This window comes from Pongo abelii, chromosome 6 (genome assembly GCF_028885655.2).
Source record: "Pongo abelii isolate AG06213 chromosome 6, NHGRI_mPonAbe1-v2.0_pri, whole genome shotgun sequence".
In the NCBI taxonomy this organism is placed as follows: domain Eukaryota; kingdom Metazoa; phylum Chordata; class Mammalia; order Primates; family Hominidae; genus Pongo; species Pongo abelii.
In genome coordinates, this window is record NC_071991.2 from 93,733,016 (window position 1) to 93,758,644 (window position 25,629).

At 34.1% G+C, this 25,629-nt stretch overlaps 1 protein-coding gene across 3 annotated transcripts in view; it reads left to right on the forward strand.

Annotated features, from left to right (window-relative positions):
• PCLO (piccolo presynaptic cytomatrix protein) overlaps nucleotides 1–25,629 on the forward strand; it is a 416,642-nt gene that overhangs the window by 386,046 nt on the left and 4,967 nt on the right. For all 3 annotated transcript variants that reach the window (XM_024249810.2, XM_054559581.1, XM_054559582.1), the window contains 2 exons: nucleotides 24,164–24,298; nucleotides 24,863–25,008. In XM_024249810.2, the coding sequence (XP_024105578.2) occupies nucleotides 24,164–24,298; nucleotides 24,863–25,008 (281 nt within the window). The remainder of the gene's footprint in view (nucleotides 1–24,163; nucleotides 24,299–24,862; nucleotides 25,009–25,629) is intronic.

Genomic DNA, 25,629 nt, shown 5'->3' on the forward strand with positions numbered 1-25,629 from the left:
TAGGGGAGGGATAGCATTTGGAGAAATACCTAATGTAGATGAGGGGTTGATGAGTGCAGCAAACCACCATGGCACGTGTATACCCATAACAAACCTGCACGTTCTGCACATGTACCTCAGAACTTAAAGTATCAAAACAAAAAGTTGTGTCTTTATTAATTAATGAGTCACTAATTATTCATTTTGCAAAATACAATCTAGAATCAATCTAGGTTGAATTGTTGTAATGGCAAACATGATAACATGGAGATATGTTATGGAAATATACAATTTTATGTTCCTTAAACATAATTGTTTAACTAATTAAGAATAATTTGTTAACGATTTAAACATAAATTTTTAAGATTTAAAACTCTAAATATGCAAATTTATTGGTATAGAAAAATATATCAGATTTTAGTTTTGTTTGTTTGTTTTGCTAGAGGATAGAAGAAATACTGTGGCTCTTAACCTGTAAATTTCTTCTCCTCCTGTATTTTATATCTAAGGTTTGGTTTTAGTTATATTATTCTTCTAATCACTGTCTCATTTCCACAGTTAGGCAATTGCCAAATCCTTGCAGATTTTACCTCTTCAGGATTTCTTAAATCTCTTTCCTTTTTTTCATTCTAACTACTGCCTAAGTTTCGGTTTCCATCACATCTCACCAAAAGAAATTCCTAGTGTCCACATTGATCTCCTGATCTACCTTTGAAGTTTTTGAAGATGAAATATCATCATCTTCACATCTCTTTTACAGCCCCTATCTAATCTGACTTTGTCACTCTCTAGCATAAAATATTTCTATGAACCCCATCAACCATATACGTCTAGCTAGGTTTTAACACAACTAGCTCCTCTTTCTACTTCTCCAGTTTATCACCTGACATGTCCTTTATCCCACTTTACATCTGGTTATATCAAAATCGCGTGGAGTCTTCCACACAGGCTCTGCAGTTTCTCTTGTTACATTTGCTCCTGCTGTTCTCTTTGCTTAATGTGATCACCCCTTCCCAAAATGCTTGATCCTGGAAAACACCTGTTCATCCTTTGAGACCCACCCCTTAGCTTACTTTTTCAAGAACCTATCTGTGGGTGCTCTCCAGCTGGCTCTGTTAAGGAAGTTTTCTCTTGCTCCTGTCAGTGCCTCCATCATTGCACCAATCACGCTGTAATTGTAATGATCTTTTTAAGTTCTATCTCTTTTGCAAAACTATGAGCTGAAATGATTGAGACGGGAAGATAGTGGGTTATAGAAATATACAGAATAATTTCTTAGCTTATAACTTTGAAGGCTTCATTTCTTCTCCAACCTAGGGTCCCCAACCCTAGGACCACAGACCTGTATTGGTCTGTGGCCTGTTAGGAACCAGGCCACACAGTAGGAGGTGAGTGGCAGCCAAGTGAGCATCACCTCCTGAGTTCTGCCTCCTGTCAGATCAGCAGTGGCATTAGATTGTCTTAGGAATGCGAATCTTATTGTGAACTGTGCATGTGAGGGATCTAGGTTGTGTGCTCCTTATGAGAATCTAATGCCTGATGATCTGAGATGAAACAGTTTCATCCTGAAACCTCCCCCACAACCCTCAATCCATGGAATAATTGTCTTCCACAAAATCAGTCTCTAGTGCCAAAAAGGTTGAGGACCACTGTCCTAGAATAATAAAGAATAATTGTTTTGTGATGCTACAGGAAAAAATGAAATATAAAATAATACTGAAGAAACTTAAATTATTTGGTAAGTAAACATTTAAAAAGGCATAAGGAAAGAAATGTTTTCCAGTTTTTTGAGGTTGTAAAAAGCTGGAGGCAATATATTTATTTCTGCATAACTAGAGGAACAGATACATAAAATATATTATAGGCAGGTAATGGAATACCATGCAACTGTCAGAAAAAAATTATCTAGATCTACATATAATAAAATCAATAGATTTCAAAAATATAGATTTTAGAAATAAATTAGTACAAATAATGAGATTCATAGCATGATATTTTTTTAGTTCAGAATAAATAGATAGAAAGCCAAACTAGATATTCTCACAGATATACCTTTTTGTAAACATTTATGTAAACAAATACATAGAAGTTGAATTGAAAAGAAATACACTAAATACTCAAGACTGGTTGCCTTTGGTTAGGAGGGTAATGAAAATGATAAAGTTAGTAAGATAAAAGGGAAAAATATAAACTAAAGAAAGCACCAAACAAATACAGGTTCTGGCAGAGACAGATGTTAATTATGCGGTTGTGGGCTGTGAATTGATGAATACGGGCAATTCAATTCTGGGCATCTGCAATTAAAAAAAAAAGCTATCTTGGAAATAATGTTATCTGGAAAGGCCTCACAAGAAAATGACATTTGGGTAATCACTGAAGAAAATGAGGGAGAGAGCTGTGTGAATCCTACAAATAACATTTCCGGCTGACCAGCAGAAGTGTGCCCAGCACCTTCAGGAAGAGTATGACCCAGGTGAAGTGAGCAGTGGAGAGAATGGTAGGTGATGAGGTCAGAGACAGAATAGAAACCTTGTTGAACACTGCAAGAACTCTCACTTACAACATGGTGTGGGACAGTATTGGAGGGTTTTGAGGTGAGGAATGAAACAGTCTGGCTCAAGTGATTAAAAGGATGATCCTAACTACTCTTTTGAGAATATTCTGAAGGGAAAAAGGGTCAAAGAAGAAAGACCTCCAAATATTTGTTGCAATTATTCAGGAAAGAAATGATGATGTCTTGTATCGGGTTTATCATTTAATATAGTGAGAAGGGCTAAGAATTTGCCTATTGCTTCCGGATTCATGTATGTATGTGTCTATATATACATACATGTAATACATATAACTATACATATATAATTATATATAATTAAAATAACAAGGTAATTATAATAATCAAGTTAATAATGATTACTTCAGGGGTGAGAGAGAGAGAAGCAATTGGGAAAGGATTACCCTATTGGCTTCATCTGAATTTGTTTGATTTCTTAAGCTGACCAGCCATTGCATGAGTTCTTATGATATATTCTTTATGTTCTCTTATGCCTAAATTATTTTTAATTAATTTAAAAACAATATTGAATAATTTTAACATTCGTTAAATTTTTCGTTACATCTAGGGTGCAATTTTTGTTTGTTTGTTTGGTTTTGAGACGGAGTCTCGCTCTATCGCCCAGGCTGGAGTTTAGTGGTGCGATCTTAGCTCACTGCAAGCTCTGCCTCCTGGGTTCACGCCATTCTCCTGCCTCAGCCTCCTGAGTAGCTGGCACTACAGGAGCCCGCCACCACGCCCGGCTAATTTTTTTTTTTTTTTTAATGTATTTTTAGTAGAGACGGGGCTTCACCGTGTTAGCCGGGATGGTCTCGATCTCCTGACCTCGTGATCCGCCCGCCTCGGCCTCTCAAAGTGCTGGGATTACAGGCATAAGCCACCGCACCCGGCCCTCTAGGGTGCAATTTTTAAATGTGATATTTCTTTAACTCTAAGATAAGGCAGTATTTTCACTGGTAAGAGACGGGAAACTACGCAAACAAACTCAAAACTAAGGAATGTTTACTGGTGGCCATACTAAGAAATTCACATGTAGATATTATAGTCTCAGGAAAGACCAGCCTCAAGCCTGTTTAGTTCTCACATCTTTTCTCAGCTTTTCTCCGAAAGTTGGCCTTTTCTCAGGCTGTTCTATGAGGCAAGGGATGAAGTTGCTGGCTGCTTTAAGGCCCAGTTTTACACTCTTGACTCAAAGGAGAAAATATATCTAACATCCTCAGTGAAGTGCTCTGATTTTTCCTATGTGGAAAAAGATATAATAAATATCTTTTAATAAATATCTTTAATAATATCTTTTAATAAATATACTAAAGATATAATAAATATCTTTATTATATTATGACTTGGGGACTGAGTCAAGGGCTCAGTCCCCAAGACTGCCTCCCAATACACACAAGTATTGTCACAAGTCTGGGCCTTAGAAACTTCTGACCAACTGGCTTCAAGTTGGGGTTCCTGTGTGATCTCCTCTGTGGGTATGATTAATTTGCTGAAACAATTCACAGAACTCAGGGAAACCTTATGTTTACAGGTTTACTATCAAGGACACAGATGAAGAGATGTGCAGGGCAAGGTATGGGGGAAGGGGCGAGAAGCTTCCATGCCCACCCTGGGCATGCCACCCTCCAGGAACCTCCATGTGTTCAGCTCTCCAGAAGCTCCTCAAACCCAATCCTCTTGGGTTTTTATGGAAGCTTCATGATGTCAGCATTTCTTCCCACAGAGTACAGGGTGAGACCTTCCCTGGGGAGGGTCTTAAGACTCACATCAGAAAGGTGGGAGAAGATTACAGATCTGCCTTGGGGTAGCTGAAAGGACGGCAAGAGGGAGATTCTGTTTCCTGAGGCCTGCCCCTGAGGCCTCACACACCCAACATTGTAACAAAAGACTGTAATAAGGGCTGTGGGAGTTATAAACCAGCAACCCTGGATGAAAACCAATATATATCATAACAACACAAATGTAATTACATGCATTAGTAGAAATGGCAGTTAGTCACTGAGAACACATGGACACAGAGAAGGGAACAACACACATCAGGGCCTGTTGGGGGTGGGGGGGCGAAGGGAGGCAACTTAAAGGACGGGTAAATAGTTGCAGCAAACCACCATGGCACACGTATATCTGTGGAACAAACCTACACGTTCTGCACATGTACTCTGTTTCGGGTTTTTTTTTTGGGGGGGAGTTGTTGGTTATTTTTAGAAGAAATAAACAAGAAATGGCAGTTTCTTTACATTTTAAGTCATAATATAATAAAGATATTTAATTAAATTTATATTAAACATTGTCAGGAGCATGATCTTTACCTTACCTGAAATGAAGAATTTTTATAAATTAATCTGGGTAAATGAAAATTTTTTAAAATCTATTGGTTTTTTATTATTTCTTTTCAAAATTACTGCTTATTTATTTCTCTTGTTTGTTGAATATTTATTAGTGTTTTGATTATTTAAAAATAATTTGCTCTTCTTTCTCAGAAAACTCATACAAATCCACTATGAGGAACTGCTTTTATTTGAGTCTGCTCCCAAGAATTAAATTATGTGAGCTAAAGTTATAGCCCAATCCCTGCAGCATCAAATGGTGTACTCTCAACATACAACAGCCAATCTGAATATTATGATTCACCCAATTTTTACATTTTCAAGCTTCTTTTATTTATTTAAAGACTGTCTCAAAAAAATAAATTTTTGTAACAGATACTGTCTTTACCATTTGAGGAAAATGTCAGACATATGTGGGCTTAGAAGAATTCTAATATTGTTAGTAACCACTTATTTGTAGTATCACTATGTAAACTGAGAATAAGAACAAATAAGCCACTCGCGAGGCTGAGGCAGGAGAATGGAGTGAACCCGGGAGGCGGAGCTTGCATTGAGCGGAGATCGCGCCACTGCACTCCAGCCTGGGCGACAGAGCGAGACTCCGTCTCAAAAAAAAAAAAAAAAAATGAGGCTTATTTTGCTGTTCAAGCATTTGGGGAGATGATAGGTATTTTCCATTAAAAAAGCATCTTGGGAGAGAGTGGTGGTTAACTTCAATCTTCAATCAATCCAGAAGACTGAAAATTGATAGCAGGTTTTCAAAGGAAGTGGGGAACCATAGCAATTAGTCCACAGAACAAACGTTCTATTAGTTCATTTAAGATAGATTACTAAATTCTCTACTTAATAATTTCAACTTTAATGGCAATTGTATTTTGTATTTATCAAGAACAGTAATAATCTTGAATGTCTCATTTAATAAGAGGCCTGAGACCAGTACTGCCCATATATGGACAAGTAAGATGTAAACAGCCAATTTCAAGAGGCACTATTCACATAAACCAGTTTGTGAATGGTACCCTCTGGAGTTACAAATGTGGTGTTCCTGCCAACCAAATATAGTACAGCATATTAGCTGAACTTTGAGTCAGAAACAGGTTTACAATAACTGGATGGTAAGGAGTAATTTCTATTGTAGAACAACTGTTGATAACTAACACCTATTGAGAGCTTAAAATATGCTGAGCACTCTATTAGTTCATTTCATCTTTGCAAGAACCCTGTGATGTAAAACCCTTATATCCCTTACCGATACTATTGTCCAGAAGGCAAAAGTGATCCCTAGATATGTAGCAGGCATCTTGCAACGATGAGACAAAAATGATGAAAACGAATAATAAAAATTACAGCCATTGAACTCCAGCCTGGGCAACAGAGCAAGACTCTGTCTAAAAAAAAAAAAAAAAAAAAAAAAAAAAGATATAGAGCAAAAATAAAGAACAAACCCAGTTCCTTAACCAATATTGAGGTGGTAAACCTATGTCTACCTCTAGATTTCTTGTTACATTAGAAAAATAATTTCCTGTTTGTTTCTTCATTCTAAGTAAGATTTTCTGTTACTGATAGCTAAAAGCTTTCGTTAAAGATGTAGAAGGAAAAGAGTAGAAAAAGTACAATGAAAAGGGAATTTGAAAAAACATGATTAATTCCAAATCACCACAAACTCATGTTGATTCACTTAAATCATCAAATAAAAGACAAAGTTAATCAAAGTAGATTAAATATATCTAACTACATGTTGTTTACAGAAAATGCATCTAAAGTTGGATCTCACAGAAAGGTTGAAAATGGAGGATGAAAAGATACGTATTATTCAGTTATTATTCAAAATAAAGCTGATAAAAAATAATGTGAAAACCAGAAAAAGAGAAAAAAATCAAAGCAAAAAGCAATATCTTTCCTATGTCACCTGCAATGACCACTTCAAAACACGGTTTTAAAAAGAACTTTTTAACAATAGCAGCAGAAAGTCTAAGACTCCAGGTAATATATCTAACAAAATACTCATAATATCTGTATGAGAAAGTAAAAAAACTATTGTTGATGTTCACAAAAGAAGACGGGAGTAGAGAGTATGTCATAAAGATGAATATCATGAAGATTGCTTATTTAGCAATCTTTATCATGGATTGATATATTAACAAGAAGTTAATATATAAATGTCATGAAAGTTCAATTAAATAATAAAAGTAAAGTTCGCTGTTGAATTTTGAGAGTTGACCCTAAAATTTACATAAAAGACCAAAGGACTAAAAAAAGTTTTGAAGAAAAGTGATAAAATAGAGCTGTTTCTAGTTATCAAGTATAATATTACATAAAATATTTTAGTACAGCACAGGTATAATCTAGCAGACCAAAGAAACTGAACAGATGTCCAGGAAAAAATCCTCAAGGGTCAGGAAACTTTATTTATAAAAAAATTGAAACGCATGGCAGATAAATAAATGACTTAGAGAAAATAGGTTGCCTACATGGAAAAAAAATACCAGTACTTCACATTGTAAACAGCAACAAAAATAATTGTGAATGGTTTAAGTATTCAAAATAAAAAGTAACACTCTAAAACTTTCAGAAGAAAATAAATATCTATCTGATGGCCAAATAATAAAGAAATTCTAAACTCAAAGCCTTATATAATGTAAAAGACTAACAATTAAAACTTTCGTTCAGCAAATGATGCCATAAACAAAATAAAACAATATTCAATGAACATATGCATACATGTGTCTTTATAACAGAATGATTTATATTCCTTTGAGTATATACCAGTAATAGGATTGCTGGGTCAAATGATAGTTCTGTTTTAAGGTCTTTGAGAAATCACTCAACTGCTTTCCACAATGGTTGAACTAATTTGCACTCCCACTAACAGCGTATAAGTGTTCTCTTTTCTCCACGACCTTGCCAGCATCTGTTATTTTTTGACTTTTTAATAAGAGCCATTATGACTGGTATGATATGGTATCTCATTGTGGTTTTGATTTGCATTCCTCTATGATCAGTGATATTGAGCGTTTTTTCATATGCTTGTTGGCTGCATGAATGTCCATTTTTGAAATGTGTCTGTTCATGTCCTTTTCCCACTTTTTAATGGGATTGTTTGCCTTTGCTTATAAATTTCTTTAAGTTTCTTATAGATGCTGGATATTAGATTTAGATATTTGTCAGATGCATAGTTTGCAAAAATTTTCTCCCATTCTGTAGTTTGTCTGTTTCCTCTCTTGATAGTTTCTTTAGAAACTCGTTAGTTTTCTTAGATCCCATTTGTCAACTTTTGCTTTTATTGCAATTGCTTTTGGCGTCTTCATTATAAAATCCTTGTCCATTCCTATGTCCAGAGGGACCTAGATATTACCTACCTAGGTAAATCTTCCAGGGTTTTTATACTTTTTGGTTTTACATTTAAGTCTTTAATCCATCTTGAGTTGATTTCTGCATATGGTGTAAGGAAGGGGTCCAGTTTCAATCTTCTGCATATAGCTAGTCAACTGGCTTAGCTGACCTCAGCAAGATCTATTAAAGAGAGACCTCTTTCCCCATTGCTCGTTTTTGTCAGCATTGCCAAAGATCAGATAGTTGTAGGTGTACAGCATTATTTCTGGGCTCTCTATTTGGTTCCATTGGTCCATGTGTTTGTACCAGTGCCATGCCGTTTTGGTTACTATAGCCCCGTAGTATAGGTTGAAGTAGGGGAGCATAATGCCTCCTACTTTGTTCTTTTTGCTTAGGATTGTCTTGGGTATTGATGCTCTTTTTTGGTTTCATATGAATTTTAAAAATATTTTTTCTAGTTCTCTGAAGAATATCATTGGTGTTTGGATAGGAATGGCATCTGTAATGGAATCTGTAAATTACTTGGGCAATATGGTCATTTTCATGATATTGATTCTTCCTATGCATGAGCATGGGATGTTTTCCCATATGTTTGTGTCATCTCTGATTTCTTTGAGCACTATTTTGTAATTCTCATTGTAGATAGCTTTTACCTCCCTGATTAGCTGTATTCCTAGGTATTTTATTCTTCTTGTGGCAGTTGTGATTGGGATTAAGGCAGAAATCAAGAACTTCTTTGAAACTATTGAGAACAAAGTTACAACATACCAGAATCTCTGGGACACACCTAAGGCAGTGTTAAGGGTAAATTTATAGCACTAAACATCAACATTAAAAAGTTGAGAATATCTCAAATTGACAACCTAACATCACAACTAAAAGAACTGGAGAAGCAAGGTTTTATATATACGTATGTGTGTATGTATGTGTGTGTGTGTGTGTATCTATATATACACACATATATATGTGTGTCTATATATATACACGTGTGTGTGTGTGTATATATATATAGAGAGAGAGAGAGAGACAGAGAGAGAGAGAGAGAGAGAGAGAGATGGAGTCTCACTCTGTCTTCCAGGCTAGAGTACAGAGGCATCATCTTGACTCACTGCAACCTCCACCTCCTGGGTTCAAGCGATTCTCCCGCTTCAGCCTCCTGAGTAGCTGGGAGTACAGGTGCATGCCACCACACCCAGCTAATTTTTGTATTTTTAGTAGAGACAGGGTTTTACCATGTTGGCCAGGATGATCTGGAACTTCTGACCTCAAGTGATCTGCCAGCCTTGGCCTCCCAAAGTGCTGGGATTACAGGCATGAGTCACCATCCCTGGCCCGGATTTTACATTTTATTAAAACATTATTTTCCATATTGGATAGATTTTGCCTCATGCCCTTGGCTCAATTTTTGTATTTTTAGTAGAGACAGGGTTTCATCATGTTGGCCAGGATGATCTGGAACTCCTGACCTCAAGTGATCCGCTGGCCTTGGCCTCCCAAAGTGCTGGGATTACAAGCATGAGCCACCACACCTGGCCCAGATTTTACATTTTATTAAAACATTATTTTACATATTGGATAGATTTTGCCTCATGCCCTTAGCTCAACAAGGATGCCCACTACCTGTACTAATATTTAACGTAGTATTGGTTTTGGTTAATATATATGAAAAGAAAATAAAATTAGATGCAAAGGTGCATAAAAATTGCAAGGGAAAAAATAAAACCAATTATTTGTTAACAATGTGAACACCTGTATAGAAAAACTGACTAAATCAAGAGATCAGTGTTAAAACTAATAAGAATTTATTCATATCACAAGTAAGTAACCATAAATACATAATAACAGTAACAACAATAATAATATTATTCAGAATATCAAAACTAAAAAGTATTTTATCTATTCACAAATGGTGCTGGAACAATTGAACATCTACATGCAAGAAAGTTAACCTAGACACAGAACTCATGCTTTATAAAAATTAACATAAAACGAATTATAGACTTTAATGCAAAATGCAAATCTATAAAACTCATAGAAAATAACATAGAAAATCTAGACAATTTAGGGGTATAACACCAAAGGCACAGTCTATGAAAGAAAAATTTGATAATCGGACTTCATTAAAATTACAACATTTCTGATCTGAGAAAGACACTGTCAAAAGAATAAAACTATAAGCCCCACAATCTGGGAAAAAAATATTTGCAGAAGACTTATAAAGGTCGGTTATCCAAACTATAAAAAGAACTTTAAGGAACGCAAACAACAAATTTAAAAAATGAGCCAAAGACCTTAACAGACACCTTGCCAAAAATGTATAGATGGCAAATAAGCATATGAAAAGATGTTCTATATCATATGCCATCAAGGAAATGCAAATGAAAAAACAGTGATATACCCCTACACACCCATTAGAATTACCAAAATCCAGAACACTGACACCACCAAATGCTGGAGAAGATGTGGAGCAACAGGAATGCTCATTCGTTGCCAGTGGGAATGCAAAATGGTACAGCCACTTTGGAAAACAAACAGTTTGGCGATTTTATACAACATTAAATATGCTCTTACTATATGATTCCACAATCATGCTATTTAATATTTACCCAAAGGAATTAAAAACTCATGACCACAAAAAAACCTGCCCATGGATGTTTATAGCAGCTTAAGTCATAATTGCCAAATCTTGGAAGCAAACAACAAGTCCTTCTGTAGATGAATGGATAAATAAACTGTGGTTTATTATTCAGACAATGGAATATTGTTCAATACTGAAAAGAATGAGCTATAAAGCTATGAAAGACGTGGAAGGAACTTAAATGCATACTAAATGAAAAAAAATCTAAAAAGTCTATATCTACTTCGTTTCAACTATACGACATTAGGAAAAAGCAGAACTATGCAAACAGCAAAAAGATCAGTGGCTGCCAGGGGTTTAGCAGGGAGGAGGAATGAATAGGTAGAACACAGAGGAGTTGGGAGGCAGTAAAATGCTTTATGATACTATAATGGTGGATGTATGGCATGTATTTTTCCAAACCCCTGGAATGTACAACAAGAATGAACCTTAATTTATATGTTGGACTTTGGGTGATACTGATGTATCATGATGTGTCATTGTAGGTGTATCAATTCTAACAAATGAACTACCCTGGTGGAAAGTGTTTATAATGGGAGAGGCTAAGTATGTCTGGGGGCAGGGTGTATAAAGGAGATCTCTGTACCTTCCTCTCAATTTTGCTGTGAACATAAAACTGCTCTAAAACCAATCTTTTAAAAAATTATTAAAGTATTTTGGAATTAACATATAAAATAACCAAGATACCTATAGGAAAACAAAAGCAACTTTTTTTGCTGCAGCAGAATCTAGTCTATCCTGACTTATACAAGATAAAGTTACCCTGCAAGGTATCAAGATATAATGATAAAAATGGTCTGGTACTTGTGGCAAATGAAAGGAATAATGGCACAGTGTACAAAGCACAGAGATAGATCCAGGAATACGTGAGAACCAAAAGTGGCATCACAAGTCAAATGGGACTGTCTAATAGATGGAATTGGGAGAATACCTCCCTATAAAGAAAAAAAAATTCTGGATTCTTATCTAACTTCATATGCAATAGTGGCTCTTACATAAGGTCCTAGCAAGAATCAGCTGACATGTTCAAGAGGGTAGTTAAAAAGAATTTAATGAAATGAGCACTTACAAAGGGAAGAAGGTGAAAGGAACTAACTAGGGAAGATGAAGCAAGCACACAGGAACTAACCCCAACAAAAAGCCATTACTACCCTTTGGTCTGAAGAATCATGAGGAGGGAGGCTGCTGCCGGAATCCAGCAAGAGCTATCGCCATGTTGGAAGGGATCCCGGATAAGAGCTACAGCCTTGTAGGAAGTCATAACCTCTGCAAAACAATGCCACAACAGACAGGATTGGATGACAGAAGGATATAGGTACCCTGGGCTCTCTCCTCTTACCCTCAGATCTCTTGCTGGTAATTATTACTGAAACCCTGGAAGTCAGAAGCTAAGGAAACCCAGGTGATGAAGTTCATAGTGTTCTTCCTCTTGGGGCAAAAGAAGGCAAGAGACTAATGAAGAGGGGAACTGAAGAGAAAAAAAAAAAAATAGCACAAGTGGATTAAGAACAAATAATTGGGGTGGAATTAGAGTTTGCTCTTTTATCTAGCAGTTAAGGAAGGGAGGTAAAGTGTTAGCTGGAAAAATAGGGTTGAGAAAGGGTTTTATAGAATGGAACAGTAAAATATTCCTGTACGTTGCATCTAAAGAAAGCATAAAACCAGACAGTCAGTTAAAACTGCAAGGAGGATCACATTTATTGCATTTTAAGAGTGATAAGATTAATTTAAGGACAAAAAGGGAGAAATGATGGAAGTAACCTAATGGACCAATGGAAACGTTTGACTACCACCGCTATTTACATTCATTCAGGAGGTCTTCACAGGTTCACTCTGAGGTTATCTGACTGCAGGGTCACCACCATCCACTCCTGGGAGAAGCTGGAGGTTGTTCTACAGCTATTGGTAGCTTCTCACTTACAGACACAGATTATTCTTCCTCACAGGAGCTCCTAGTTTTTCTAACATTATACTTTTTTCTGGTTTTATTTTCTAAATGTATTATATGACGATGCTAATGTTATTCGGAGTTTAAAGAAGATATATAGACCCACTACTTTTCCTGGGTGGGTGCTCTGCTTTTAGATCAAAAGTCAATATAAATGCTTGGGAGTTGTAGCCAAGGCCTTCGGAACTCAGGAAACTACCTTGTTTTGTTAAGCTTGACTGCTTTCTGGAAGGAGACTTTGCTGGCCTGTTGGTCTATCATACCAGCTCTCCTACCTCATTCCTGGGCTTTGTTGTCTTGAGGCTTTTAGAAATTATTTCAAAACTCCAGATGTTTTAAATGTAGTGTCCATTCACAATTTCAGTTTTTCCTCTGTAATAGTAAAACATTTTTGTTGTTGTCTCCTATAAAATAGTAAGAGGCTTTCCCTTACAAAAAAATTTAAAGAAATCTGGTTATTTTCAGACACAGTAAAATAAATGCTAAGAAGCACATACCAAAAGGACAAAAATGCCAAAAAAACACTGAAGGAGATCAATCAGAAAAAGCTTTTTTTCTGCTTAAAATTGTGTTCTTTCTGGCTTTATCTCAGAAAGAAAGGATTTCTTTATATAACAGAATACAGAGAGAATGTGCAGACTTGTCCTACTTTCACAGAACTTTTTAATCTTATTAGGCCAGAATACCTGCCTTATTGTATAAAATATCTCCTTGAATCTGGGTTATTTCAAATAAAGGTATTAATGAAAGCTTACAGAATTCTTCTTCCTTGGGGGAAAAAAATTAATGAAAACACTTAAAAATGCCTCTTCCCTCAGCCCCCACTTAGCCCTAAAACATGAGAATGTGCTAGGAGGCCACTCCATAGCTTTGAATAATAGAGGCTCTGATATACATATAAATAAAAATGAAATTAATAGATTGACCATCATTTATTTTGGGTGAAACCATAGGTTTGAAAAAAAATATCCGAAATATCTCTCATCAATGGCCTCAGCTTAGTAGCATGGGACAAGCATGGGTTTTTGAGTTAGAGCTGATAAATTACTTTTTTCCAAAAGAGGTGGAAATGATATCTACCTTGTAGGATTGCTGGAAAGATTAGAGAAATAATACAAATGTGTTTATTAAACATCTAATATAGATTAGTTGACTTTTCTATGGGCTAAAAAGACAAAGATATATAAGGGACAGTTCTTTAAGGCTGTAGATGGAATATATAAAAAACGTCTGAAGAGCAAGCATTGTTCAATGAATGAAATACATTGTTGTTACCATTTGAGTCAGTTGTAACTCCCTACATAAAACAAACAAAAAAAGAAGTATGCTTTCATAAACTAATGTTTTGGAAAGGAAATGGGTAAGCATTTATTCCCTGTCTTGATTGTACCTCATCTTTCCAGAATATACTCCCCACAAATCCTGGGTCCCCAGTTCCCCACTTTATACACACACTAATGCTAATCTCCCCATAAATAACCAGTCCTGTCTCCCCAACATATACATGCCTAGGAGTACACACATGAATTTGGCCCAAAATTATTATCACATAATAGATTACCACAGTTTTGCCCATAATCCTGGGCTGTCTTGATGGAAACATTTAATCCAGTTGTGTGACATTTGTCAATTATTCAGTCTCCTTTTTTTAAAGTGAGGATAGTAATATATACTGTATTTAAAGTGGTTGGTAAAAAATAAGATAAAATGACAAAAGTTTACATGTTATTTTTCAAGTGATTCAATTGGTATTTGTCATTGACAATAGTATAATATTATCCACTTGATTACAGATGAGTTTATACTATGAGAGAGTGGAAAATTACATTTCTTGAAAAATTTGAAGGGCGAAGACACTTTCTTTTTCTTTCTTTTTTTTATTGTTATTATACTTTAGGTTTTATGGTACATGTGCGCAATATGCAGGTTAGTTACATATGTATACATGTGCCATGCTGGTGCGCTGCACCCCTAACTCGTCATCTAGCATTAGGTATATCTCCCAATGCTATCCCTCCCCCCTCCCCAGACACTTTTTTACTTGAAAACCAAATCCAGTGAGTTGCACTCTAAATAAATAATTTATATTTGAACCTAAAGAAATTAACAAATTCTGTTTCAGGAATTCTCTTTATAACTCTTTAATCATAGTACGTGTTAGTAAAAACTGGACTCAAGCATTTATAGTCATTTGTTAGATACATAGGAAAAAAAGGGATCTGAATAAGGGAGCTAGCTAGTGGCTCCATTTTCATACAATTTTCATTGCATAAGCAGGCTAATTTATCCAAGCCGAACTTATGAGATCTTACAATCAAGGTATTTTTATTTTACAATAAAATCTAACATACTATAGAATAAAATAAATTAGTTACATTCTGCTTCCCTCTTTCAAACACACGGTAACTAGGATAAACCTTTAAAAATATATAGTTCTTCATTCCTTCTATGTTGTCCTACACATAAAATGTTCTGTAGAAGTAAGAAACTTTGTTCAGAAAACATATTTCTGGGAATTAAATTTAAAACATATCAGCTGCTTTAATATAGCCTTTGTAAAACAATGATATACCAGAAGATAAAATTCAATGCAAATAAGATTATAAGAATTGTTTTTTTGAAAAATCGAGTAGCTTGCTTTGCTACTCGAGGATATAGTATGCAGAAAAGAAAAGCACTAATTATAGATAATTCTTGAGTACCAGAGTCAGAAGGCCTTTGATCTTTTACAGGAGAGATACAATTTCAGCATGTTGGGTAAAATTATTATAGACTCCAGGGTAATGTTAGTACACCTCATTGGAAATTATAGAGAAAGATTAGTGAATAGGACAAATTATAGAGAGCTGACTTTCTCTAATAGATTCAGCAAAGTGAAAAATGTCCTTTTTTTTTTTTTTTTTTTTAGAAATTTCTATTAAAATCTACCGAATATTTGAAAACAAGATCTTGTTGGTTTTTTGTTTACTCTGAATGAACTGAGCAATTAACCTAACGTTTTCTAGGCATAAATTGTCAAGTGCTTCTAATGGTCTTCCACTGCATCAAAAATTTTGGAAGAAAAAAGACAATTGTGTGAGATGATGGGTTTATTTCTTAGCATGATTTAAACATTCCACATTGTAAACACATATCAAACATCACATTGTACTCCAAGAATATCTAGAATTATTATTTGTCAATTGAAAATATAATTTTAAAAAAAGAATAAGGGAATATGGAGAAATAAAAAGAGTTAATGCTTATTGAGTAATTATCACTTCAGGGATTGTACTAACAATTTACCTTGTAATTTTGGCATTTGAAAAAGATCATCACTTTCATCACCTAGGCTTGAAACTGGTAGAATAGAAACAATAAAAGGAAGGAAAATCAAATTACACTTGTGGGAATATACATCACTACTTTGGCTATTAACAGCTATTAGGGCATTAATAAGACTTTCCATAATGACTGGGTTTGAAAACTAAGTAAACCAACGCAATTATTTAGAGCAGAAGATTTAATGACTTGCCTGCCATCTCACAGGGCTAGAAGCCAGAATTCCTGGTTTTTAAAATACATCTTAGAGTTTTTATAGATTTGGAATAAGTGATGGGAGCTAGGTAACAAATTATGAGGTGATAGACTGTCATGGCTAAATATGCATCTTATCAGACACCAATTCAGACTTCATTAGCTAGCACCAGTGACCTACATCATTGCTATGTGGTATTTATTAGTGAAAATTTGCAAATGCAGTGTAATGGGATGAGAATTTTATTCACTCTGCTTTTTTTCTTACACAGACTTTTCTTTTACAAGGTACCATTCTTTCCTTCTTTTCTCTTCCACGTTGTATTCATTTCCAGTTACCTAAAACTTGCCTCTAAAGAGACTTTTGCCTAAAATGGTCTTGCACTGGCAACAGCTGCTGAGGTTGCAATAGAATTCTTAGAATTCTGAGAGATAGTAAACTCACTTTATTCTATGTCCAGTTAAGTGGTACAGACACCAATAATGTAATAAAAAAGAAATATCTTCTCAATTAATAGTCACTTTTCATGTTTTAGCAATTTCACATAATGATGAATATTTTTTAAAAAAGCATTGCTGTGTTTATTGTTTAATCTAAACAACTTTCATAATTGACCTAATGTGCCTATGTAGACAATAATTTCTGGAAGACATCTTCCGTTGTTTAAACAATTTAAAGAGTTGCTTACTATGCCATCTCCTCTTTCTAAAGTCCAGTATGTGGCTAAAATAAAAAAGCGAAATAGCCTCTGTAAACTCTTTTATTCTGATACTGTGTTACAAAAATGTTTTAAAGTGAATATTCCCATGAAGTCAGTGTTTTCGCAATCTTATTCACAGAAAATCTAAAGTGGCCATGAGGCAATGGAGCCTTAGACTTAAAATGAGAAGATCCAGATTAAAGTTCAGCCTGGGCCATTTAACGACTTGGCAAGTTACCTGAAATACCCAAACCACTTTTTTCTTATGCGTAAAATAGAAATTATACCAATCTATTTCTTTTGGTGAAATGATGACTGTATTCTGTTAATTGTAATGTTTCTCTATAAATGCAAATTAGATAGCTAGAGATAGAGGTATGTGTACAAATGTATGCATATAGATATCACATACACATATTTTTCAAAGGTAAAATATATATAAAATTTTTATCTGAGAAAATTCAAAAGTGAGAAGGCCATTGTATATATTAATTGAGAATAAAGCACCAGAAAGTGATTTAAGAACTGCTGTGGAAGATAAAAATAAACCAATTTGACAATTACGTTAGTAGAAATACTTCAGCTAAAGAGAAAGCAAGAATCAATTTTGTTAAAGTAGAATTAAAATATTCATGTTCATCAAAAACTGATTATATTTTAAATTTAATTATAAAATATTTTTAGGAAAAAAATGAACGAGTTAATTTCAATAAATATTTTAGCCATATTACGTTATTAAAAATTTTCACGAAGTTTAAGGGACAAAATTTAAAATATTGAGGTTGAATAATTATACATTTAAATACTTTTTTTTTTTTTTTGAGACAGAGTCTCACTCTGTCACCCGAGCTGGAGTGCAGTGGCATGATCCTGGCTCCCCACAACCTCTGCCTCCCAGGTTCAGGCGATTCTCATGCCTCAGTCTCCCGAGGAGCTGGGATTACAGGCTCGCGCCACCATGCCCGGCTAATTTTTGTATTTTTAGTAAAGACGGGTTTTTGCCATGTTGGCCAGGCTGGTCTCGAACTCCTGTCCTCAAATGATCCATCCACTTGTGCCTCCCAAAGTGCTGGGATTACAGGTGTGAGCCACTGTCCCCAGCCTAATACTATATTTTAATTTTAAATTTTATCAATTGATTCTCTGTTTTAAAATGTAAGTAAATTAGTTCTCTTCCACTTTCTTATTTTATTAATTGTCTGGATTTCATCTTCAAGTCCTCCCTCCCTCCCTGTCTCTTTCTCCCTTCCCTCCCTCCCTCCTTTTTTCCTTTATTTCCTTCTTTCTTTCACTCAATCATTGCTGTATACTCTGCCATAGTCTTATATATTTCAGAATGACTTTCTTTTATACATCAATATATCTTTCAGAGAGCTTATTTCTTTTTCTCCTGAATCCTTTTAAGAATGATTCCTATATTCTTGAAGTATAATAGTAAATGGGATATATCAGTGTATCAACTTATCAATATTTCCAGGAATATAGGATGCTCTTTTGGTCCACAGATTTGTTCTTCTGTTATTTGGGAGAAATAATCTGATATTTTTAAATAGATATTATTTTCTATTCTGTTGAATTTACTTTTTCTGAGAAACAATTATATGTATCATAGTTTTCTTCTCTATACCTCAATCCTTGTTCTCTACCTTTATTCTCTAGGTTCTCTATATTATCTTAATTCTTTCTTTCCGCCATGTCAATAATCTTTATTTCTATCTTATCTCATTTTTTTCCATGATGTTTCTACTTCACTAATAGTTTTAAAATGTGATTATTAGTGTCCTTAGATCTGGCGTCTCCATTTTCACCTCATATATTATTTTGTCATCTCATTTTTAACCATGACTTTTTAACCATGACTTCTACATCCTCCATTCCTTCCTCTTCTCCTCTCTGTTCTTAAGTTGTAGATTTGTGCCACATTATGGGATAAATATCTTCTCTAGAGTAGGATTAATTTTTATTCTTTTAATACAACCAAAGAAGCATAAGTTTCAGGACACCAGGAGACCTGAAGGCTGGTCAAAGCATTTTTCTAATGCCATTTCACTCTTTATCCAAACCAAATTATAAAACATCATCACATGTCCTCTGTGTGTGTGATGGTTTTTTGTTGTTTGTTTGTTTGTTTGTTTGTTTTGTTCAAAGGCTCAAGCAGATCTGGAGCTGCTGCCCAACCTGCAAACATGGAGGATTTTGCCTCCATCCATGTATTTGCTTCAAAAGACAAAAGCATTACAAACCTATAAAATGTCAGATATAAGAGATAGCAATGGACCCACAATTAATGCAACCACCTGCTTTGAGATAACCTCAGCAAGCACGTCCTTTTTTCCTTTAGTAGCAAAGAACAAGCTGGTTCAATCTTTGAACAGAGAGAAACTTATAAAAAAAATTTCACAAGTATCACACTGTGAAGCCTGTGAAGTTAAGCATTCCAAGAAAGAAACAAGCAATGTGATGACTTGAGAACTTCAATTAGCAAGTTTTTAATTCCACTTTTCTCCCCAAGTGAGAAGGCGAAAAACAACAAATTTCACATATGCGGTGTGTTGAGGTTTTAGGCCTATAATGGAAGTGACCTATAAAAGTGAATTTCTCCCAGATAAAATTTGTCTTGCTATTCTATTTCATCATGATCGTTAGGGTCATCAGTTCTATTCACAACTACTATTGACTCCAAATAGCAAGAGAGATTTTCTGTCCAGAGACTATAGCCTATTCCTTGCTTTGTTGGTACTGATTAACACTTTCCTACATTTTACTTTTCTTTCTTCCCCCCAACTTCTCTAGATATTGAAGAAGGGAGATCTTAAGATCTGTCTCATTTTCTCATTTTTATTTTAGAGATCCTTTATTTTCCTGTGAAGGTCCTTTTATAAAAAGGTAGATTTTTAATGGACTTGTTTATGATTATTTAAAATGGTTAAGTAACCAGAACTAAATTTGCCCTCGCAAATTCAAAGAAACGTATAAGGTGAGATTTGTAGTTTCCCATCTGTCAAGAATGTATAAACAAAATGTGAGCCAATTAGTATTAGGGTATATTCATGACACCAGACATTTTATACCAAATCATTGAGAGGAGAGTAGTGTTGCAGTTAAGAGAACACATGTCATTTCTAAATAGTAATGTTGAGAAGCCACATGACATTGACTAAATTCACTATTAGTTTTTCTATTTTGTTGGTGGGTTTTTTTCAAAGTACCAGAATTTTGATTTATTAATTTTATCTACTTTTTTTCCATTCTCTACTTTATTAATTTAAGTGGACATCTTTATTATTTCCTTCCTTGTACTTTTGTTTTACTTTGTTGTTCCTTTCTAGATTTTGAGTTGGAATTTAAACCAATTGTATTTTTTATTTTTTTATTGATAGCAGATAGAAGAATATGTGTATTTTCTCATCATTACTTGAAATGATATAGGAGTTTAAAGCTATTTATTTTCATGTGATCATTTCTTTAACTTACAGATTCTGATATATAGTGTTTTATTATCGTTATTTTTCAGAACTTCTGTATTTTTTCATATCTTTTCCCATTCACCCAAAAGTTGGTTAGTTGAAAGCCATTGAGTGTATTATCACATAATTTGATAATAGCTTCATTTTATAGAACTCACTAATGTCTTCTTTGTAACTCAATATATGATCAATTTTTGAATATGTTCCATAGATGATTAAGAAAAAGATATGTTCATTATTATCAGGGTATAGTGTTTGATATATATCCATGAGATCTACTTTATTGATTATAGTGTCTCAATATTTTATCTAGTTTTTCAGTTCACTTGCCTTGTCTTATACTGTTAATATTGCATTATTATCATCTTTACTCCCCTTAAATCCTCTACATCCATGCATCTTACTTTGTAGTTTCAACTTTACATAAGTGGTACATGGATACTGATAATTGTTGTGTCTTCATTATGATTTATGGATTTCTAGTTTCATACAGTGTCTTTCTCTGCCTTGTTTGCTGCATTTTGGCCTGAATTCTGTTTTATCTGATAATATCTGAACCTCTGCACTCTTATTGATTCCATATGCCTGACATACTTGCCAATCTCTGTATTTTTTACTATTTGGAATAAAACTAGATTTTAGTTGTATTTCTTGTACATAGTATAGAACTAGGCTTTGCTTTGTGAGCCAATCTGAAAAAATTTTTAAAATAGGCTAGCTAAAACTTACTCATGTTTAGTGATATAATAGATATGCTTGATCTCAACTCTGCATTTTATTTTATAATCATTGTATATATTATGTCATATTGATGATATTTCTCCACTTGGCCTCTGGGTTTTTTAATTTTCTTTTGGAATTAAGAAAGCTTTGTATCATTGTTCTAAAGTTTTTCCTTTTATTTATAGTTTTTATAACGTCTAACTCCTGTTCCTCTTACATGACCATTGACTACCTGGTTTGTTAGTTTTAAATGACATCCTTTGTTACCTATTACCTATACAAAAATCAATAATCCCATTCTGCTTTCCTCTTTCTCTCTCCCTTCTTTATTCATTAATTTTTAGTTTCATACTTTATACTTTGTTAGAAATATAACATTTCCATACTATTCTTCCACCAACCTATGTACTGATCAATCTTAGTTTTACAGTTAATTATATTGAATAATTACCATCAGTCCCTTTGCTGATGTTTCTCTGGTTGTTTCTTTGATTTGATGAAATGCATCTTATATATTTCTCAGAGACTCAAACTTTGTGAAGTATTCCCTGAGTTCTTTCATGCTTAAAATTATAGGCTTGATACTTGAAAGACAGGTTAGCTGGATATAAAATCTTTGACTTATGCTTAGAGTTTCTTGAAAGTAAACATCTCTCTACTATGAACTATCTCTAATCATTGGCTCATGAATTATTTAACTCTGGAATATTTGTATTTTAGTTTATAAAACATATAGAAGATAATTTTGTCAATTTTTGGACTACAGTATTAGTTTTTTGACAGAGGAAGAGAGCGAGGAGAGATATGTTACAGATATTTTTCCACATGTAAGGGTATATCTGGACTTACAAATTTTAAGTTAATTTCATCAAACAGTTGCTTAATCCAGAAAAGAATACATCTATCAATTATATCCCCAAAATGTGACAAAATTAAATGAAAATGATCAAATAACTACAGCCTAATATTTTTACAACTTTACTCACAGTGTTTTGTTATTTCATTTTCTTTCAAAAGTTACTCAACTATACTCTATAACAGTGGTTCTCGAAATGTGGTTCACAGACCTCCACGGTTCCGTGAGATTTTTAAGTTCATAAAGTCAAAATTATTTTCAAAGTATACTGAAATTACTTACCTTTTTCACTTGGTTGACATTTATATTGGTAGTGCAAAGTAATAGTACATGAAAGTGCTAGGGACTTATTTCCAATTAAGGCAGTGGCAAGAAACTATGCTAATAGACTATTTATTTACCAACTTGTTCTTACAGGGAAAAAAATGCCAGTTTCACTTTAATGGTATCCTCAATGAATCAGTTCAACTGTTTAAAAATCTAAATCCTTCATTGCATTTCTTTCTAATATTCATGTGACTAAATAGGAAAAATTCTTAAAGTGCTTATGCCACATACCAAAATACAATGGTTGACTTAAGAAGTCTGAGGCTGCAGTGAGCCATGATCAGGCCACTACACTTCAGCCTGAGCAACAGAGTGAGACCCTATCTCTAAAAGGAAAAAAAGAGGTGAGGTGCAGTAGGGCTCATGCCTGTAATTCCAGCACTTTGTAAGGCCAAGTCAGGAGGATTGCTTAAGGCCATGAGTTTGAGACCAGCCTAGGCAACATAGCAAGACTCCATCTCTACAGAAGGAAGGAGAAAGAAAGAAAGGAAAGGGAGAGAAAGAAAGAGAATGCAGTTGTCCTCTATTAAGCCATGCACTAATGAAATTTGAAAAAATATAAAACAGTACCTCTATTATTTTTTTATTTTGGAAAATATGATTATGTTCATTAAAACATTTTCATTAAAGCAGTTATTGTCATTTAATTTGATTAATAAATATTTTTAAATATCTACTTTTGAATTTTAATTAAAAATTAGAAATTTTATATTTCTAATATTGGTAGTTATCCACATAAACAAAGATTCTTTGAAGACCCTCAATTTTTTTGAGCGTAAAGAATTCCTGAGATCAAAATGTTTGAGAATAAATTATCTACAGCCACCATGTTTAAAGACCTTTAATGGATTCCTATAGATCTAAACAGAAAAATCAAATTCTTAACATGGCTTCAATTTACAATATGTTACAATCACATACGCATTTATTTCTCATGTTTCCTTTTGGGAACACACTGTTCCTTCTCTCTGGAATGTCTTTCCTAATACGTCTCACCTAATTAACTCTCATCCTTCTGGTTTCAGCTTAAGCAGCACCTCCCTAGACATCTGCTCCTTTGTTTAAGCCTCCATTGAAATCATGCTTCTATACTTCAAAACCTTTCCTCTTTTTATAATTATATATTTATTGATGGAAATATTTGATTAATGGTTTTCTTCCCAATAGGTAGAAAAAGCATGAAACCAATAAGCACGCACGTTTTGGCTTATCATTATATTCACTCTTCCTAGCAGAGTGCTTAGCACAGAGTAGGGTGGGAAATAAAATAGTTGTTGGAGAATGAATAAGTGAATTAATACGTGAATTGAGATAGAGTCATATCTCTTGATAGAGTCATATCTATGTGAATTGATACAGTCATATCTATTACTTCTTTTGCCCTAAAGGTCTACAGTTGAGTAAAATTTATCTACATGCATTTCTCCATACCTCCCTTGTTACTAAGCTATCATTATGTTTAACATACTTTGGTGTAAGCATCTGTGTATTTGTCAGTCTACCCATAAGATTGTTCACCCTTTACAGGCTTTAAGGCCATGGACTGTATTTTATTCATATCTGAATAAATGAATCTGTGATAAATTTTGTGTATTTTATTCATCTGTGAATAAATTTATTCATCTGTGAATAAATATACAGATGAATAAAATACAGTCATAAGATATTTAGCACTTAGGATGTCATAAGATATTTAGCACTTGATAAACAGTAAATGAATGCATGAATGAATTATTGAACTAAACATTTCATATATGGCATTACATACTTCTTTACATTTGTATTAAATTCTCCTAGCTAAAACTCAGGTAATGGGAGAAATCAAGATTGCATTGAAGAAGGAAATGAAGACAGATGGTGAACAACTAATAGTTGAAATTCTCCAATGCAGAAATATTACATACAAATTTAAGTCTCCTGATCATCTACCAGGTATCTAATTTTATTATAATCATCAATATATCTAGAATTTTGTAGGGATGTGTCTTACATATTCTGAAAAATGTTAACTAAAATTTGAACTGTACACCAAATATGTCAGAAAAAATAACTGATTAACATATGTAACAAGTTGTTTTCTTTCAGTTTTTAGCTAGATATTTTAACATATACATTACAGTATTATATTCATTAGACAACAGAAGGACAATTTTAAATTGTTAAGAAAATAGATATATCAGTTAGGTGTGGTCGCTCCTGCCTGTAATCCCACTATGTAGAAGACTGAAGGAGAAAGATCACTTGAGCCCAGGAGTTTGAAGTTAAGTGAGTTATCTGGCCACTGCATTCCAGACTGGTGATAGAGTAAGACCCTGTCTCAAAAAAAATAAATAAATAAACAAATCTTTTAATCATTTTATGTTGTTTGAAACAAATTGTTTACAATCTGCTGGCTTTGTGCAAAATGTAACAAGAACTCTCAGTATACAGTTATAATTCTTTCAATAGAAATTTATATGATTGATGGAATTTAATGGACTGAACTCTTATTTTCAGATTTATATGTGAAAATATATGTGATGAATATTTCTACCCAAAAAAAGGTGATCAAGAAAAAAACAAGAGTATGCAGACATGACCGAGAGCCTTCATTCAACGAAACTTTTCGATTCAGTCTAAGTCCTGCAGGACATTCTCTTCAGGTAACTCTGTATTATGTAGTTGATATTCAAAACTTCTCATTAATATCGTATTTATTTTTATTCCATTATTCAATATTTATATATTGATCATACACTATATGACATTTGAGAAGTTAATTAATTTTTAGCAGTATCTCCCCAGGAATCTTTTAGAATTCCACAGCCCACTCACCCCATCCAATCAGCTGCCAAGCCTTCTCTACCCTGTCTGCAGAGTTTATTTTACATAGATTCCTCTTATTCCCATGCTCACTGCCACTAAACCTTTTTGGGCCCCCATCTTTGTTATTCAAATCATTTCATCTGTTTACCTGGACTATTGTCATTTATGTCTTATCCCTTTTGTTCATTTCATCACAGCACTGCCAGAGTTACCTTTTAAAACCCTAGTTAGTTTACATTAAACTTGTTAGTCTACATTAAAGCTCTTCAATTACTCACCATTATCTTGAATCAGTCAGAGCCCTCCAAAGTGAGTTTTAATTGTATTGACTTAGTCTCAGCTCCTTGGATACTTTTTCACTCACTTAATACTCCAGTCACCACAGACTGTTTTCAAGTCATGTTAAGCCTCCAATCCTTTGCTCATATTTTTTCTCCCTTTCAAAGCTCCCTTTTCCA